We start from the raw sequence: 18,355 nt of genomic DNA, 5'->3' as shown, positions 1-18,355 counted from the left end.
GGAAAGGTTAAGGGATCACCAAAGTTATTACAACCTGAGAGAAATATAAAGGTGTGTACCAGTCCATCCAACAGTTGTTGAGATATTTCAGTCTGGACCAAAGTGGTGGACCAACTGACAGACATTGCCATGTATAGAGCCATGCTGCTAGCATGGCTAAAAATCAACCAAATAATAATGCTACAAGCAGTGTATTCTATTATATTACTTCAATAACATTTGGATTTCTTTGCCACTTTCTCCAGTAACTGCAGTCGCTATTTTTGCAATCTGAAGTAGGAAAAGAATATACATTCTACGTAGTTTTGAAGAAAATGAGGATGTTACCTGGAGCTTCTGGTTCAGAAATACTAAAGCTATTTATGGTGACTATATAAAGTAAAAGCAGCTTCATTTTTATTCAAATATGTGTATTTGTTTTTGCACATATCTGTCCTGCAACCACCATTTTATGAGAAATTACTGGAGTGATTGATACCAGGAAGTAAATATATATATCTATAAATACCAATAGCTTGCCTCTTTAATACATAGAAAATATCTCACTTGTCACTAATGTTTGTGCTTCTTTGGGCTAAATGAGTGTATTTATTTTTCCACACCAGTGAACAACATCGACTGTGATAACTTCCGACTGAGTGAGGAGAAAAAAGATCTAGAGGAGGAGGAGGCGGCTAATGGGCCTCGGCAGATCCTTCCCTACAGCTCCATGTTCATCTTTGGGCAAACAAACCCGTAAGTCACAGCTGGGAGGTGACTGAGATGAGTGACGTGAAATAAGATTAATAGTTTGGGTTGAATTAGGTACAACAGAAAGCTCATTAAACCCACATATTATCAGCATTTTTCCATGCATAGTGAAAAAAATGAACATCAAATGGAGAATTGAAAGCTATAGATGACTCTTTTTTCAGCCCCAAATTATTTAATTCACCCACCTTGTTGAAGCAATCTTTGGCATGAAAAGTGGTCTCTCTGCAGGACTCTGGAGCTGGATTCTCCTATTTTTTTGAGTTGCAAAACTTCTTACATTCTTCATATTGGCACCTGATTATTGTTTTAAGACAGACTGGAAAAATTATGAACCTATCCTTTAATCATTTACAGAAAAAGTAGCCTGTTATCATTTGGTTAGCTAATCAAGCATTGTCCTCATAGAAATGTTCATTTTTAACACAGAAGTAGCTTTTTAGAAGTTGTCACACATTGATTTCATTCAAAGACATTGTGAACCCAGATGAGCCCGAGCCACGTGGTTCCCCCTCATGCTGATACATTTCCACCTTTGTGCATTTTTTTTGACAAGGAGGAACATGTGTGTTATTCATGGCCTGTTTTGGAAGGACGTCACCTGAATACACCTAATGAGCTGTCACTACTCCATGTGCACTTTTACAATTTTGTACGTGTGTGGTCTTGCAGGGTGCGGCGGCTGTGTCACTACGTGGTCAACCTACGCTACTTTGAAATGTGCATCCTGATGGTCATTACCATGAGCAGCATCGCTCTGGCAGCCGAGGACCCTGTGCAAGCGAACGCACCGCGCAACAACGTGAGTCAGACTGACATCTAAACTAAATAAATAAACATCTGGAGGTACGCTACAAACACACTGGTTGTCAGACGCAGAGACGTACAGACCAGTATTTGCATTAAAATGCGGATGCTCACACAAGCGCATGAGGATTCACACACAAACATGTCTCATTTGGACTGACTGGCTGATTCATTCAGACTGATTGAGAAGTCCGTACTAACAGGGGTTGACAGTTCGCCCATATTGAGGAATAAGCTGCAGGAAGCATAAAAACAAGCATTTTTTGAAATCATTTGTGGTCAAATGCTCTCATTCGGACTTGAATAATCTTTTAATAAAGCACCAAAAGTGGCACATATCCAGTTTGGAAAAAATGTTAAATGTTAAATGTCTTTATAACTCTGGATGACACGTTAGCCCATGTTTTGAATTAGGAGGAAATTTATGCCCACAAACACATGACTTGACTTTTTGAATTTTTGACGGACAAGAACAACTAATTAGTATTCTATTCAAGCACACAGAGGGAATCTGAGGTGAGGTTGTGCGTGTGTGTTTGCGCGTTGTTTATTCAAGTGCTTGCTTGTGTGGGCGTTCAGGCAACGTGTGATAGTGCAGGGGAGTGCAAAGCTGACAGACCTCTGACAGGGCAGAGGAACACGTCGTGCATATCTGGTCCGTTCGGTTCACACACACTTCCAAAGTGTCTTAAACTGAGAACATCTGTCACTGGATCTGTTGATGAGTCATCTCACGGGATGTTTTCTTACTTTCTGTTTTTGCAGGTTCTCAAGTATCTGGATTATGTATTTACTGGAGTCTTCACTTTTGAGATGGTGATTAAGGTGAGCTGCTGTCAAAATGAAGATACACCGCGATTTGAGCTGCGAACCAACTCAGTTAGCATGATTTAGGTGATTTGCAAGTCAAATACATCAAGGGTTCTTAGTTAATGTCAAGCTAAATTTGTCTGAAATTGAAACTTTTTTCAGATGTTTAGGTTACATACAGTGTAACCGTGGTTTCATTAGCATTTCAGTGACTGTTTCTTCATGTAATTGGGACTTGTTTCAGTATAGTCATTGTCAACCAAATGAACCTGACTTTACTAAGATGTTTTGCCACCTTCTGACCTGCAAATCATCAAGTCTGTGTTCACCGGGACGGCTAGCACACAGCTGACGACAGTGCTGCTAATTGGGTTTGTAGTTTTACACGTCTCATCTGTGATAACACTCTGTCCAAATGCCAAATACTTTAGATAATGAATGCTGTTGGTCACTGAAAAAGAAGGGTACTAAATATGAAAACCAGAATTTTTTATGAGGTAAGAAGGGATGAACGGTTAGAATAGCTTCTAGATAAACCCTTATATCAAAGAAAAACTCTGTGACAGCTTCTATTTCTTTATATTATTCAATTTTTTTTTATCTGTGACTCTAGATGATTGATTTGGGACTGCTCCTCCACCCTGGCTCTTATTTTCGGGACTTGTGGAACATTCTGGACTTCATTGTGGTCAGTGGAGCTCTGGTGGCCTTTGCCTGCTCGTAAGTCAACTTTTTGTTTATTCTCGCCACGTTGACCAATACTTTCCCTAATCACAGCAGGGCTCTGAATATAATGAGTTTCAAGGATGGACACAACTAGGTTAGCATGCTAACACGCTGGAGCTCGGTGCCACTGGTCCTGTGTTTTGCTCTAACAAACAACTCCAATGTGTTCATCCAATTATTCCCTGTGAACTTGTAAGGCTTTTGTGATGCCTAGGGTTATTTTTCCAACATGACTATGTCAAATTCATCTTTCATTGTTACATAAAGTCTCCACAGCCCCTCTCTGCTAATTGGTTTAAGGTTCAGGAGGGGACAGGAGGAGACAGAAGGGGGAACGAGAGGAGACAAAATGTTATTTAAGTGCTAATGTTTAAGCTGGCATGTAATTGCAACTCCTGCAGCTCAATACACTGCAGGAATGAAAGATTTGTCGAATGACTGCAGTTTAGCAAATTATTTTTTCCTGACATGTTTTCTTCTATTTTTACCGTCACAGTCACAGATTGACATTTTGACGTATCAGATGTTTTTGTCAGACAGCTGTGTTTGTGTTCGAGCTACGTACTGTGTATTGTATAGATTTATATTCATAATAACAGACAAGGTGGAGGTGAATTTTCTCTGCTGAGTTCAGACACCCTGGAGCTGACTGATAATTGTGTTATGCTCACTTACTACATTCAAAAAGAAAAGCTATGCTCAGATCGTCATTTAGTTTTTAAAAGTTTATTAGTAGACAGTTTAAGTCAGTGCTTGAATTGGAATGAAAAGGTGCCAGTACACTAAACCAGCATTTGGGGCTCAAATCATCATTATTATCTATGGACTGAAGCTGATATCGGCTCTATACAGATCATTTATGGACAGAGGATTTTAGCAGAAGTCTTCTTCAACAGCTTTCTTACTGAACATGTTTTACTAGACGCAGCTGCACATTTTTGCCTTCTCTCACAGCTACTTTGAGCATGAGACACTTACAACAATAACACCTTCAGTACCTACATTTATTATTAAGTCGAGGCACTTGTAATACAAGAAACAGGCACTCAATAGGACAGGAGTCTAACACGCCACTACTCTGTATGGATGAGTGCTGCCCCCGTTCAAGCAGTGGTTTAACCCACGGTTAGGTCCATTTTATCATCGCCAGTTAGCTGGAAGCAAAATTTTGTCCTGTTATACAATTTTAATGACGTCTTAAGAGCTTGTCAGAAACAAGTCTGTAGTTACAGTTTAAACTGAGTTAATGAGCCCCTTGAAGCTTACAGACCTGCATTCTGGGTCTCTAGAGTAAGAAGCTGATTACTTATTCTGTTTCAATCCATGTATTTCATGTCTGCCACTATTTCAGATATGGACTCTGTCCTGAAACTCTCCACGATTGGTCACCTGTGTATTTTTCTTTGTACTTGTTCTTTCTTTGTATTTGTTCTTTGTTTCTTTGTACGGCTTTCTGTGGCTCTGATTTCTTCTCTTTTGCCAGCTGTAGATTGAAGCTTTTTCTGTCTTTTATCTGTTGCTGACTTTGTCTCTGTCTTCTCCCTTTTTCACTTTTTTTCCTTCCATCTTTTTCTTGCTTGGATTGCTTTCAGGAGCCTTATGGGGTAATGCCTGCTCTCTCTCTCTCTCTGCCTGTCTATCTATCCCACGTGCTTCCTGTTTGTGTCTTCTGCTTTCCTTCCTGTCCATCTTAGCTGGTGTCATTTGCAGATTTCATAGATGCGTCTGAAACCTCTCTCTCACAGCTGAATGTTTCAAAACAAATGTCATATTTTGTTATTTGTTATTCTTATCATCCCTGCCACAGTCATGATCAAAGATACTGGCATTTACTCTGTTTGTGTTATGTAACCGTGTTTGTTACATCTGTATTAGGGTTACATAAGTGCAATTACCTGTTTTCCATTTATCAGATACATTTTCTGTGTGTTAGCAGGAACAACGTACATAATGTACAGTGGGGCAGCACAGTGAATAAGAACAACACTAAGAAAAAACACTTAAAAGGTTCAAGCTTTTATAAGAGCAAAAGGTGTTCCAGATATTCCTGAACACAAAAGATCTGAGTGCTGCTGTCCACAATAAGCATACAAATACAAAAAAGATGCTAATTGAAAACTATTAAACAGAGTGAATGGTAGATAGAAGTCACTTATTTTTCATTTCTAGACAGAAAGACTTCAGGTAATAAATATGCAGGATGATGTAACTTTCAGCATTCTGTCAGTGTCTTTCTGACTACTAATGCACAGCTCATCTATAAGCCCCTGTCCTCATATAGCTCCACAAATAAGACTCTGATTCACTCATACAGTGCAGAAGTTATCAGATTGAATCCCTTCCCCTTCACCCCATCCCCCCTCCCCTCCCCCACACACTCACTTCCTGTCCAGCATTTTGTCACATTCATGGCATGTAAGCGTCTAAACAGGCTACGTTCACATTGCGAGTCTTAAAGGATTAGTCTAGTTTCTTATAACTTGTATGTTAATTTTGTAGTTTTGGTTTTTCTATTGGTTATGATGACATTACTCATCAAGCTAGTTGCTGAAAGCTGGGAATGCAGTGACATGGCTAGAAAGAGTTTAGTGGGAGATTCAGGTGTGTTAGTAGCAGATAACGTAGCCTCCAGCCTCTAGCATCAGGCTAAGATGATGGAGTGGGTTACAGAGGTCAGGTAACCTCACGTCTTTTGAAGCCCACCTGCCCAGGTTTGTTTAATTTTCAAACTTGTAATCTTCAGCCCTTGCCGACACTGACTCAAGTGACATCACCTGAGGCAATCTATCAGACTTCACAGCTCCAGCTTCAATACTCCCCAACACCTGTAAACACACTTTGATGTGTGAAATCTGCACACTTTGCTTTTGATATTATACATTTTCACATAGGTTACTGATTTCCTAAAATACTGTCTTGCGCAGTGATTATGTCGTATGACATGATCAGAGCTGACACTGAGCACACTGACTATAATTCGGACAGTCTTGATTTTTCAGAACCGAATGGACCCGTGAATATCTCTACAATAGAGTTATTTGAAAAGCAGGAATAATTGTAAATGTGAGCAATGTTTCAGAGGTCTCAAACCAATGTTGGTAAATTATACTTTTAATAAAAGATTGTATAGATTTACAGAAGTTAGTAAAACAGTGTCTAGCTTGGAAGTGATGTCAAGACTTTGAGATCTTACAGATCTTTGAAGCAGTATGTAACAGATTTAGGATCAGAAGAACTGAAGTTGTTGAACTGAGGAGTTGAAAAAGTTTGATTAATTTTGGATTTTTTTTAATCTGTTCACTCTATCATTAAAAAACAGATCTGACTTTATCCACTCTCAGCTGCAGTGTGAACGTAGTCGTACAGATTGTTTTCATCAAATTGTCCTCAAACTGTCTATTGCATCATGATCATCCTCTTGCTATAAATCACATTTAGTCACACATTCAGTACATCATCACTATTTCATTTTAATATTTTATCATTCTCGTCCATGGCTTTGCTCTTTCACAGGGTAATTTGTTTAGTGCTTCTATTTGTCTCTTACCTTCGTTCCCTTTTTGATGTGCTTTGATGTCGTCAATTTGAAGTCCTAATAATGTCTCTGTATCCTCACGTCTGTGTGATATTTGCTTAAAATGTTTATTTTGCTCTGTCTTTCTTCTATATGCTTGTTTGCTCAATTTGTGTGGGTGGTGTTTGTGTTTGTGTATCGTGTGTGTTTGTGTGCTTATCATTGCTTTTTCTCATCAGATCGCAACAAAGCGTGGCCAGGTGGGAACTGTCCCTATCTACCTTTTTGCTTAATCACCCTCCTTGTCACCTTTTTCCCCCACATGTGAAGCACAGAACTCCTCTTATCAACCTTTCCAAATGAATTTTGTTACCCTCCATCCCAAGGTGCTTGGGATAACATCATAATTTCCCTCCCTCTTTCCAGTCCTCCCTTTTGGAAAAAGTAACCTTCCGTCCCAATATTGGGACATCAAGACAAAAGACAATATTGGGAACTCCATTTTATAGCTTTCAGAAGACCAACATATAGCTGCTGACATACACTAATATGAATCTGGTATGAATCTAATATGAATGAAACTTAGCTTATCAAAGCTAAAAAAAAAAAAAAGTCCTTCATTTTCATTTCACCTTCCAGTAAATCTCCTTTAATCACGACTAAAGTGGGTTTAATTGGTCAAATTGCGAAGAGATTATACGCCTGCAGCTTGATTCACCTCCCCCGCCCTTCACCTACGTCTCTCTTACCTCTTTATGCAGTGGACTTACACACAGATCAATAAAGGATTATAGCTTTCCAGCTGATTTCACCTTGACTGGCTATATCATTGAAAAGCAGGTGTTTCTTACAGCCTGCACAGTCAGTGTATGTGAGGGAAATAATAAATAAAATAAATAATAATAATAATAAACATATTGTATGTAAAGTGCAATGGTTTGGTTTTTGCCTTTTTGAAATAAAAAAAAACATTTTTTTAGAAGTGAACAATCATTTAAACTACTGATCCTGATTTTATGTCCACATATATCCAAAAGATGTTTTTTTGTTCTTAACAGCTGGAAGAAAATGCTGATTGATTACAGTAAACAGGATCCTCTTGCATGGTTGGAAAATGCTCCAAGTAATATAAAGTAAAGAGTAAAACAGAGACGAAAGAGGATGAGAGCTGCTTCCAGATCCTCTAAATAAACAAACAAACATACACATATTTAATTACAAACTGTTTGTGCTTCAAATAATATTTTTAACCTCATTTTAACCTGAATTTTGTAGTTTTTTTAATAATCAAAATAAACTCTGACAAATTATCATGGATAAATTATCATAGATATCCTAGATAGAAGGATAGTGTCGTGCTTCCTGTTTTGCTGAGGCGGTGAGCTGATTGGACATCAGATCTCGCGTCTATAAACAGGAAATGTTCCTCATTCTCTGGAGGGGGCAGCTGAGAGGACCAGAGTCACGATGACTGAGGATGACCTCACATGCCTGGCCGCTGTGCACGTCAAGCAATCAGTGCCGATCAATGTGCATCGATGTGAACACGCGACCTTGTCCCCCATGCCCACGGTGCTTCTGAAAGCTATTGGGAGACTGTTGCTGTCTCAATGTGTTGAGGTCCTTGAATAGCGAGGGCTGGCGTTGACTTTGCAGATTGCATGCCAGGGTAACCAAGTAATCCAAGCATGAGAGCTGCATGCCATTTTGTCAGACGTAGAGTTTTCCATTGAGAAAGGAAAAGGCCCGAGACTTAAATGTATGGAACCATGCTTCTCTCCTGTGTGAGCTCCGTCCCACCTCACGTTATACTCTACATCACATAAAAAATAGATACAGCTCATTATTGTTTTTCACCCAGCCACAACTTAAAACAGTTGTTCTCATGAGTCCCTCAGTCCCTGAATAACATCCACCAGCCAAACAGGTGTATTTTTAAATGACTGACTAATCTGAGTGGGCCTGAGTGAGTGTGTGTGTGTCTCTGTGTGTATGGGGATGTTTAAAGTGAAGGAAGAACAGGAAGGAAGAGATAAGAGAAGAAGCCAGCTGATAGTATGATGATGCTTTATTTTACAAGTCACCTTGTATCCAAATTATTTCCTAGAAATGAGTTGATATCTACCTTATTTTCCTGGAATGTACTTTCAAATCAGGTACTTATTACAAGGAAATTGACATGCTGTTCAATTACTCAGACTCACTTGTTTGAGTGTTTAAGAAAGAACCAGGAAATGTAGTAATCTTTAACTTAGTAGATAAATAAAAGTAGTACTTTCTGGAAGGAACTGTGAAGGCTTACTGTTATAACTGAACAAACTGAGGAGATCAATTTGGTAAACAGAGATATAGATATACTCAGTCCTCATATTTGTTGAATTTTATGTAGTCTACATGACATATTCATTGGACAAAGTGCCAAACACTGCATACTAACTGAAGGCGAACCAACTGATTAGATTTTCCTTTACGTAGTCCTCATGTATTCCTTTGTAGGAAAGTTAGCAAGAAATAACAGTTATGTCAATTACTTTTTAGTAAAAGACCTGTAAAATAAAGTGTTGATGAAAATGACCACAACTGAACTCCTGTTTGTTTGACGGTGAGCAGAAGTGTATTTTTATAATGTCTGTTTAAGGACATGAGAGCGTAATTTTATCTTTGTTAGTTTGGGTGAATATAAAATTATTTTTACAATAGGATTACTTCCTGTCCCCTGAGGATGAAAACATTGGTTGGTTAGTAACTCTCTTGTGGTTACATTGTCATGTAAGGAGTAGGGTTTTTAGACTTTTTCTTTTCTAGTGTGTTTGTGTCCTTCTCTGCACCCTTCACACGTGAAATTATTGCTATGCACACACTCACACACAAACACACACACACACACATATGTATACGCTCTCATTTTCTACTTCTCAGAATTTTTTAAAGAAGGAACAAATGAGAAACACTTCTTATCGAGAGTGACAGCCACATTGTGTGTTTGTGTGACTAATTAATTAAAAATCCCTCTCTCACTGTCCTTGGCCAATGTCAGTCTCTGAGTGAATGATGGTTCAGCTGTATGTTATTAGCATAAGAGCTAGTTTTTAAACCCCCACACCCACCTCCCACTCTATGACCATTTAACAAAACCTGCTACATTTGCATATGACTGACAGCAGTGGTTCCTGCAAAGAAGCTGACTCCTCAACCAGGGGCTGATTCTTTGTGCATTTACTTAAATACTGTTAAATGTTTGTATGTTATTCTACAGGAACAGCATTTTAGCTTTGTGTGACTGTTAGAGTCTTTTAGTGACACACTAACAATGGCAACAAATCTGATACTGTTAGTAAAAGAAGCAATGCAACAGTGATACAGTTAAAGTTCTGTATTAAAACAGTAAACGAGTAGTGAAATGCACACGTGAAGAAGAAGAGTGGAGTTTGAAAATGGGAAAGTGTAAAGGATGAAAGGAAAGGAAAAAAGGGTGGAAGGAAGAAAGGAGGATGTGGAAAGGAAATGATGAAAGAGAAGCACAGAAGAAGGGAGGAAGGAAGGAATAAAGGAGAAAAGAAAGGCAGTAGAGAAGGATGGAAGATAGGAATAAAAGAACAGACAGAATTAAGGAAAAAAGAAAAAAGACAAAAGAAAGGAAAAAAGGACAGAAAGAATAGAAGGAAGGAAAAAAGACAAGAAAAAGATGGAAAAAAGGAAAGGAAAAAAGAGAGGAGGAAAGAAAGAAGGAATGAAAGAAGAAAGACAAGTGAATGTTGGAAGATAGGAAAGGAAGAAAAGATGGAAAGGAGAAAGGACAAAGCAGAAAAAAAAAGGACAGAAGGAGGGAACAAAAGAAATAAAGGACTTAAGGAAGGAAAAACAGAAATAAAGAGGGATAGAAGTATAGAAAGAAAAGGAGATGAAGAGAAAAGGTAGGAGGAGGGGGAGGAAGAAATAATAGGAGGAACACAAGAAAGTAAGTAAAGAAAGAAAGAAGGAATAAAGAAAGAAGAAATAAAAGAGACAGGCAGAAGAGAAGGAAAAATTGATGATAGGTAAGAACGAAAGAAAAGACAGAAGGGGGGAGAAATGTAATATAACAACAATAATCAGAAGAATCAGTGCAGTAAAAAGTACATTTCCCTAGTAGAAAATATTAAACATCACTTTAATAAAGGTACTTTTGCTACTTTCCACCTCTAAACAAATACATCTTCCTCTATTGTAGCACGTTTCTGTAGAATAACATTATGTACTCACATGCATGTACTCTACTAACAGACTATAAACAGGTATTTCTCCATGTACACAGTATACCTGATGTACTACAATCAGCTCTTGTTACTGGAGGATGGCATGGAAGGGTTTACATGACTATCTGTTACACTACATCACCCAGACTAACTGTACTCTCAATCTGCACAGAGGGACGAAAGGCAAGGACATAAACACCATTAAGTCCCTGAGGGTCCTCCGAGTCCTGCGGCCACTCAAGACCATTAAACGGCTGCCCAAGCTGAAGGTACAGTAATCCAATCTGTCACCCGACAAGCCTGTCCTGGAAAAAAACAGAGAAATACCGAGCAGCTGGTGTCATAGTCTGTGACAGCGACAGACACACTATCATGCGTCAAACACATTTACAGTATATCAAGGAGGAGTTGATTTATCTGAATTAAAACAGTTTCAAATCAGATATAAATCTTTCATTAGTAGCTCTAGATGAAAGATTTGAGCTGTTTGAGCTTTGGGGAGTTCTGGGTTGTGGATTGACAGAAGTCACACAAATGGGAAGTAAGTGACTGAATATTGCTTCCTTTACTGAAGTCGTTCTGTGCATGGAGACATAATGAAAGCCTGTTATTTCTAGGACATTCACTCAAAAGACAAAGACATAAGCACAGATACAGGAGGTAGACAAAAATCATTGAGAAGTGGCTCTGAAAAGTTTGTAGCTGCTCCTTTGTGGAGAACAGCAGCTGTAGTTAGCTTAGCTTCACAGCAGGAACAATAGAGGTCAACAGAGGCCAGAGTCACAGCAAAAGAATAGTTTCAAAAATCCACAGAAACTTATCAATCCAACGTTCAGTATGTGCCAAACACTTACATTTTTGCTAAAATATGACTAAATAGCTTCTATTTCCAGTGTAGTTAGCTCTTTACCTTTGCTGCAACCAGCTACGTTTGCTAATGGTTGTAACAAATGACAAATACCAACAGCTAACCATGCTAATAAACATGTTAACTTATATATGGGCAAAACTAATGATGGTATTGATAATATTTTCTATTAAATACTTTCTTCACCATGAATCTGGGTCACCATTAGTATTCATTATGATTTCTATAAGTCCAAGATGAAGAAGCGACTTTTCAGAGCCTACAGTAGGTGAGTGTTTGTCTCAGAAGCTGCTTCAAAGGTACGTCCTATCAGGCTGGGTGCCAATTACTGTAGGAGTGGACCCAGGAGTGTACATCACATACACTGAATATGTATGTGATGTACTGTTTCAGCTCATTCCCTTTTGTTAGTGTGAGTTATCTGTGTTTGGAATATGTTGTCATGCTTTTTGTGACTGTTCTTGATATAGTAATTTTGGAGGAATTCTTGCACCAGCATTTTGAGCCTGATTGATACGAACCAGTGCACTTTTGCAATCATTTGGCCTATTTAGAGCTCAGTTAGTCACTTCACAATGTTGGTATTCAGTTAAACATGAGCCACCTTTGTCGTGGTGTTTTGTAATTGTGATTAAGTTAGTCTTTATATAAAACGTGTTAAATTTGTGTGTATGTACAGAATTACTTGCTGTACTTCCAAAAAATGTAAAAGAAATGAACCAGAGTGCTTCTATATTACAGAAATAGCAAATTGTCAAAGAGAGACATTAAATATGACAAAATCACTCAGAGTAAATGTGAAGAAGAGGAGAGACCACACCATTTAGTCAGTGCACCACATGTCCCCGTTCATTGGATGTACAGAACTCAAAGTATTACAATTCTGCAATATGTAAATCTGAATGTATTTATGGTGAGCTGGTGATATCAGCAGAACTTACCAAAGCCACTGTGGAGGTAATTTTTATATGATTATAGCATGTTTCAACATATTCTGGCAGCATGATTTTCAATTCATAGAGCAAAGTGTAAGGAGAGAAGGAGAATTTGCATTATCAAAAAAAATGCTGTTGGCAAGTAAAGACCCTCAACTGTTTCCTATGACGCAGAAGTGACAGCTTCCCTCTGGTGAGTAAAGGCAGCTGATCAGCCAAAAGTAATGGATCTGACAAAAGATGAAAGATCGGATTGGAGTAATAGAAGTGAAATGATTGAGACAGATCAGGGCTGGCAGAGTGACGTGCATCCACAACGGACAGGCTGGTAGAGGAGGGGAGGAATATACTCTGTCCTCACTCTAGAGACAAAGGCCTTGATGGTAATCATCCATGCAGCAGTATATTCATTGGTTAGATTGCATACATGTCAGGATGGATAGACAGAGCATTTCATCTCACAGAGAGATCACAGCACGAGCTGACAGAGGAAAATAGCTGGACAGTGAGAGTGACAGGCAGGCAGATACAAAGACAGACTTTATGCAAATATGTGTGTACATACAGTACACCCAGCAAGCACTGATTTGGTAGTTTGAGGGTCAGAAGACATCTAGACATCTGGCTTCAAACACTACATATAACTATTGTTTCAACAGCATTAATTTTCTATATTTCAACAGGAGGCAGGCATTAATTGTAAATTGAAATTTAGTAGTTGAATAAATGCTGTTGAAACAGTTTTTATGTTGCATGTAATGCATGTGACATATGACTGACATACTAACACCTTTTAAGTTGATATGGTTAACTTGTTTGCAAACAAAACATCCAGCACATATGGATTAACATTAGAATTAATTTGGAGTTGGGTTTCTGGCCACCTGATGAATGTTAAGTCCAATATTCACTCTCCTTTAAGGTCTGTTTTGATTTCCACCAACTCCTAAAGGAAATGTTAAACACTCCACTATGTTCACCAGCTAGTCGCTGATGTTATCTGTCTGTCGTTTGGTGCTGGGCAGGTAGCATATATCAGACTTTTAGAATATTTTTGCTAGTAGCAGCTGGAAACGACAATGATGAGAGCAGTGAGAGTGAACCCACATATTGACTGGGACTGCTTTTTAAATCAGGGACAAAGCTCTTTAACCAAATTACCAACCTTACAGTTTGGGTTATGTATTGGTTATGGTTAAAGCAAATTCTTTACTCTATTTTTACAGATTTTTGGGAAAAAAAATCTGCAACATGAAGATAAAAAAGATTATAATCAGATTTTTGTCTTGATGGGCAAAGCTCAGAATATGGCTCCTGTATGTGAAGTAAAGAGAAAATGCAACAGAGCTGCTGATTATGGTGCAAATCAGCCAGACCCTTGAATTTAACAAAAAAGTGAAACTAGAAAATGTTTTGTGCAGCCAGTGGTAGTTTTAATCCAATGTACAGCCAGATTTTTGCATTATTGATTTTTTATTTCACCTGTATAAAATAAACACAAATTTAGAATTTGTTTCTGAAAAATTAAAGCAGAAAATAATGAGCCAGTTATGGTTAAAGTAAGAATAAGCAATCAATACAGTCTCCTGAAAACCATGTGTAGATATCAGTCCTTCATGTCAGTACCTTACATTTACAGATATGTGTATGTCTGTGTTTTCCAGGCTGTATTCGACTGTGTTGTAAACTCTCTGAAGAACGTTCTCAACATCCTTATCGTCTACATCCTCTTCATGTTTATCTTCGCCGTTATCGCCGTGCAGCTCTTTAAGGGCAAATTCTTCTACTGCACTGACGAGTCCAAGGGTCTAGAGAAAGACTGCAGGTACATAATCCAAACTTACTCTTCTTCAAGTCTGAATATCTTCTTGATGAAACTATATTTTCAAAAGGTCAGTTTTAAAATCACCCTTAAAAACTGATTATTTATTGAGACTCGTAACGTCTTGCACCTTAAGGCTGTTCCACATCTACATTCAACCATTATGGTTGCCGCCTCGTCAGATATGTCAGCTATTTACCTTTTTTTTTCTCTCTATCCTCTTTCATTACATCTGTTTTCTCCTGATTCTGTCTTTCCTCCCGTCTCTCTCTCAGGGGTCAGTTTCTGGACTACGACAGGGATGATGTGGCAGCTCAGCCCAGAGAGTGGAAGAAGTACGAGTTCCACTATGACAATGTTCTCTGGGCTTTCCTAACGTTATTCACTGTGTCCACTGGAGAGGGCTGGCCAGTGTAAGTCAGAACAACCGTCACATCACCTCATCAGCAACCTTTTATACATGAAATGATGTCAGCTGGACACAGTGATTTGCATACTGAACATGGAATAGATAAAGTAAAAAAATAATCAGTGAAGATGGCCACAATTTGTGGTTAAAGTCGTGTTCATCAACTCTTCAATACTGTTGAATCATGTAGTTCTTGTCTGCATTGTTAAAATTTCCTTTAGTGATTTGTCCTGAAACACACTCAGCACACCTGCAAGTAGACAGCAGCACGCAGATTAAACCCAACTGATTTCTCCCAGGCTTAATTACTGTGCATCTCTAAAGATGCAATCAAGGCTCATTGCATAGACATCTTCAGTCTGCAATTCTGTGCCTGAGCTAAAGTACCACCAGATTCATCATCATCATCATCATCTCTGTCAAGAAGCATTTATGGCTGTTTACTTATTTAATTCAGTCTACTTACCTAACAATGAGAAGTAAATTGTTAAACTGACTAAGCTTGTCATGATCATCTAAAATCACACGCTCCTAAACAAGAAGTGACAGCACAATAACACAATGACTGTAACAGAGGACTTGCAGCTAAATTTTAAATTTAAATATACAGTATAGCCAGTTTCTGGTTTGCGATACCTAAGAAATCATACCACTGATACGTTACCTTCTGCACACCCATAGTCACAAAATGTTACAACTCTTTAACTTGTAGAGCCAAGCATTCTTATTAAATGTAACATGTTTATTTGTCAATTAATGAAAACCTACATTTTTAAAGAGGTGTGAGTAGAGCTCTGCTTTTAAAGAGGATGAGTGGAGCTGATGTGACCGGCCATGATTGATACCAGCTCCTAACACACACTGAGAATTTATGATTATAGATTCCTTCTAATTTCACCCTGTTTCCAAGTGTGCCTCAGGCAATAAACATACCAAGGCTCAGGTCCAACGATCATCCTAATGCTGCGTTCACGTCATGTGGGATGGATGTTAGAGATGGGAAAGATTCCTGTGTTTATGACTTCAGAGCGTTCATATCATTGGAGAATTCAAGATGGTAGTATGATTGTAGAGTTTCTCATGTGAGGGTTAAAAAATTAATGTGCTTTGAAAATATAACACAATGTCCATTAAATATGGGTTTAATTTCCTTGAACACATGTTTGTTGACATAAAACATCCATGTTTGATGGGTTTTCAGGCAGCTCTACATTACTAAGCATCATGTTGGTTATACTGGAGCTTCCAGAATATGAGTTTCCCAGTTGTATGACTTGTATGATCACATGAACACTATTTACAAATTGGAAACAGGTAACCTCAGAAACTCCCACATGACCTGAATTTAGCAACAGCCTATCTGATGTCACTGTATGATTAGCATTAATGAAAGAGGATGTAATGCTGTATTACCAGTGGGAATTTGGAAAATTAAATGTTACCTGGGCAGATGTGCTGTATTTTTGTGGCTAGTATATTGGTGTTTGCTGAGACTTTCCAAATACATCTTCTTCATTGCATTATATTAGAAATATAGTTTGATTGATTTAGATGTAAACCAATCATGACAATCATAATTTTATTGCATTATTTATATTGTTGGTAAAGGGAAAGATTTATTTTATTATTAATCTTGAAACCATTAAACTAAACTTTATACAGTATGTAGCTTCATATACAGTGACAAATCATCAACATACAGAGAAATTTTATGATTTAATGAGCGTTTCACCTCATTGAATGATCTTGTATTTATTTTAGCCTTTATTTACTTGCAAATTTTGAAAGGTAAACATAATAAGATTCAATAAGGCATTCAAAAGGATTCCAATTTGATAAGTGGATTAGATACTGGATTTAATTTCAATAAAATGCTATCGAACCCCATCCCTAGTGCAAGCAGTGCTCAAAAAGTCTGTCAGGGAGCCCTCAAGCACTTGTGGTTACAGATTGTGTAAGGGTAGACGTTGGAACTGGGCCCACAAGTGCACTACCCTATCCTGTGTTGAAGGCGCATAGTGTACCGGACTGTGCCTTGACTCATTCATTTATTAATATAATACATGGAAATTAATATGTAATCCAGCATTTACATGTCATTTACTCTGAAATTCAGTCATTTAAAAACAATGAAGGGGCCTTTTGAGGGAAATTTATGGAAATTTGTTGAAAGAGTCTGAAAAGCTGGATAAAGGTTGACGGACACATCACCTCCAGAAGACAGCAGAGGAAGGACCTGAATTAATTGAAGAAATTTTACAAGGCATTACTCAGTGCTTTGCAGACTGCTGTGTATTTCTACATGGTTGGTTGTGTATGAATCTCCAGCCATATCAATCCCTTTTCCTTCTTTTCAGGGTCCTGAAGCACTCTGTGGATGCCACCTATGAGGACCAGGGTCCTAGCCCAGGCTTCCGCATGGAGACATCGATCTTCTATGTGGTGTATTTTGTGGTGTTCCCTTTCTTCTTTGTGAACATATTCGTGGCTTTGATCATCATCACCTTCCAGGAGCAGGGAGACAAGGCCATGTCTGAGTGTAGCCTGGAGAAGAATGAGGTGGGGGAGTCGAAAGTGGTGCAGTTTCTTGGTTTTTCTGAAAACAATGACCCCCTCCCCTTCCCTACATGCAACAAGAACACACACACACATTATTTCTTCAGAAGCTCTAGTTTCTGAAAATGTTTGTCTCTTGCATCACAAATGTTTTCTTCATTAGAAATCAGAACACATGCTGAGCCACTTCTAAAAATCACTTCAGGCAAATGATGTCTAACTATCTAACAAGACTTATAATTCCCTCAAACAAAACAAAACACTGAAAAAGAAAGCAGTGGGGTTTGTTTCTCCGCTCTCCTCATCTCCACTTCACAGGGACTTTGTTAAATTCATGCTGTTTTTTGTCTGTAAAGTATTGGCTAGTGATCAGAGTACTTCGATTTACAGTACAGTCTCATCTTTGATATTACAAGAACACTTAGAAAACCCTCTTGTGCTGAGTTAGCTGTCTTTTGTGTTTTTAAATTTGATTTCCAGCACTTTCTTCTATGATGAAAGGTGTTCAGTTCCTCTATCAGAAAGGTTTCAGACACAATCCGTTTTGTCTTTTCTTCAAACAGAGGGCTTGCATTGACTTTGCCATCAACGCCAAGCCGCTGACCAGATACATGCCAGAGAACAAGCAGTCCTTCCAGTACAAGATGTGGAAATTTGTGGTGTCCCCTCCGTTTGAGTACGCCATCATGACTTTAATTGCCCTCAACACGGTTGTGCTGATGATGAAGGTCAGTGATTCCTCATGCTAATGAGACAAAGTGCCAACTCCTAAAATCTCAGCCAGAAAAAGCAATGTATCAGCTCAGTGATACAGTTCCCAATATGATACAGTGCACTGTTAAAATATTTATAAAATAATTGCAGAAGCTGTTTCCATGAATCTGTAACATTTAATAATTTAGTTCTTAAGGCAGAGATGTGAT

The 18,355-nt window shown here is 38.3% G+C and overlaps 1 protein-coding gene across 3 annotated transcripts in view; it reads left to right on the top strand.

Moving 5' to 3' along the window:
• The window catches only part of cacna1bb (calcium channel, voltage-dependent, N type, alpha 1B subunit, b), a 169,964-nt gene that overhangs the window by 116,205 nt on the left and 35,404 nt on the right, over positions 1 to 18,355 (top strand). For all 3 annotated transcript variants that reach the window (XM_044334119.1, XM_044334118.1, XM_044334117.1), the window contains 9 exons: positions 606 to 735; positions 1,423 to 1,552; positions 2,323 to 2,382; positions 2,981 to 3,087; positions 11,015 to 11,111; positions 14,310 to 14,470; positions 14,743 to 14,880; positions 17,234 to 17,435; positions 17,996 to 18,160. In XM_044334119.1, coding sequence (XP_044190054.1) covers positions 606 to 735; positions 1,423 to 1,552; positions 2,323 to 2,382; positions 2,981 to 3,087; positions 11,015 to 11,111; positions 14,310 to 14,470; positions 14,743 to 14,880; positions 17,234 to 17,435; positions 17,996 to 18,160 — 1,190 coding nt within the window. The remainder of the gene's footprint in view (positions 1 to 605; positions 736 to 1,422; positions 1,553 to 2,322; positions 2,383 to 2,980; positions 3,088 to 11,014; positions 11,112 to 14,309; positions 14,471 to 14,742; positions 14,881 to 17,233; positions 17,436 to 17,995; positions 18,161 to 18,355) is intronic.

Source organism: Thunnus albacares, chromosome 18 (genome assembly GCF_914725855.1).
Source record: "Thunnus albacares chromosome 18, fThuAlb1.1, whole genome shotgun sequence".
Taxonomy (NCBI): domain Eukaryota; kingdom Metazoa; phylum Chordata; class Actinopteri; order Scombriformes; family Scombridae; genus Thunnus; species Thunnus albacares.
The sequence above is the reverse complement of the archived record's forward strand: the minus strand, read 5'-3'. Positions and strand labels throughout refer to the sequence as shown.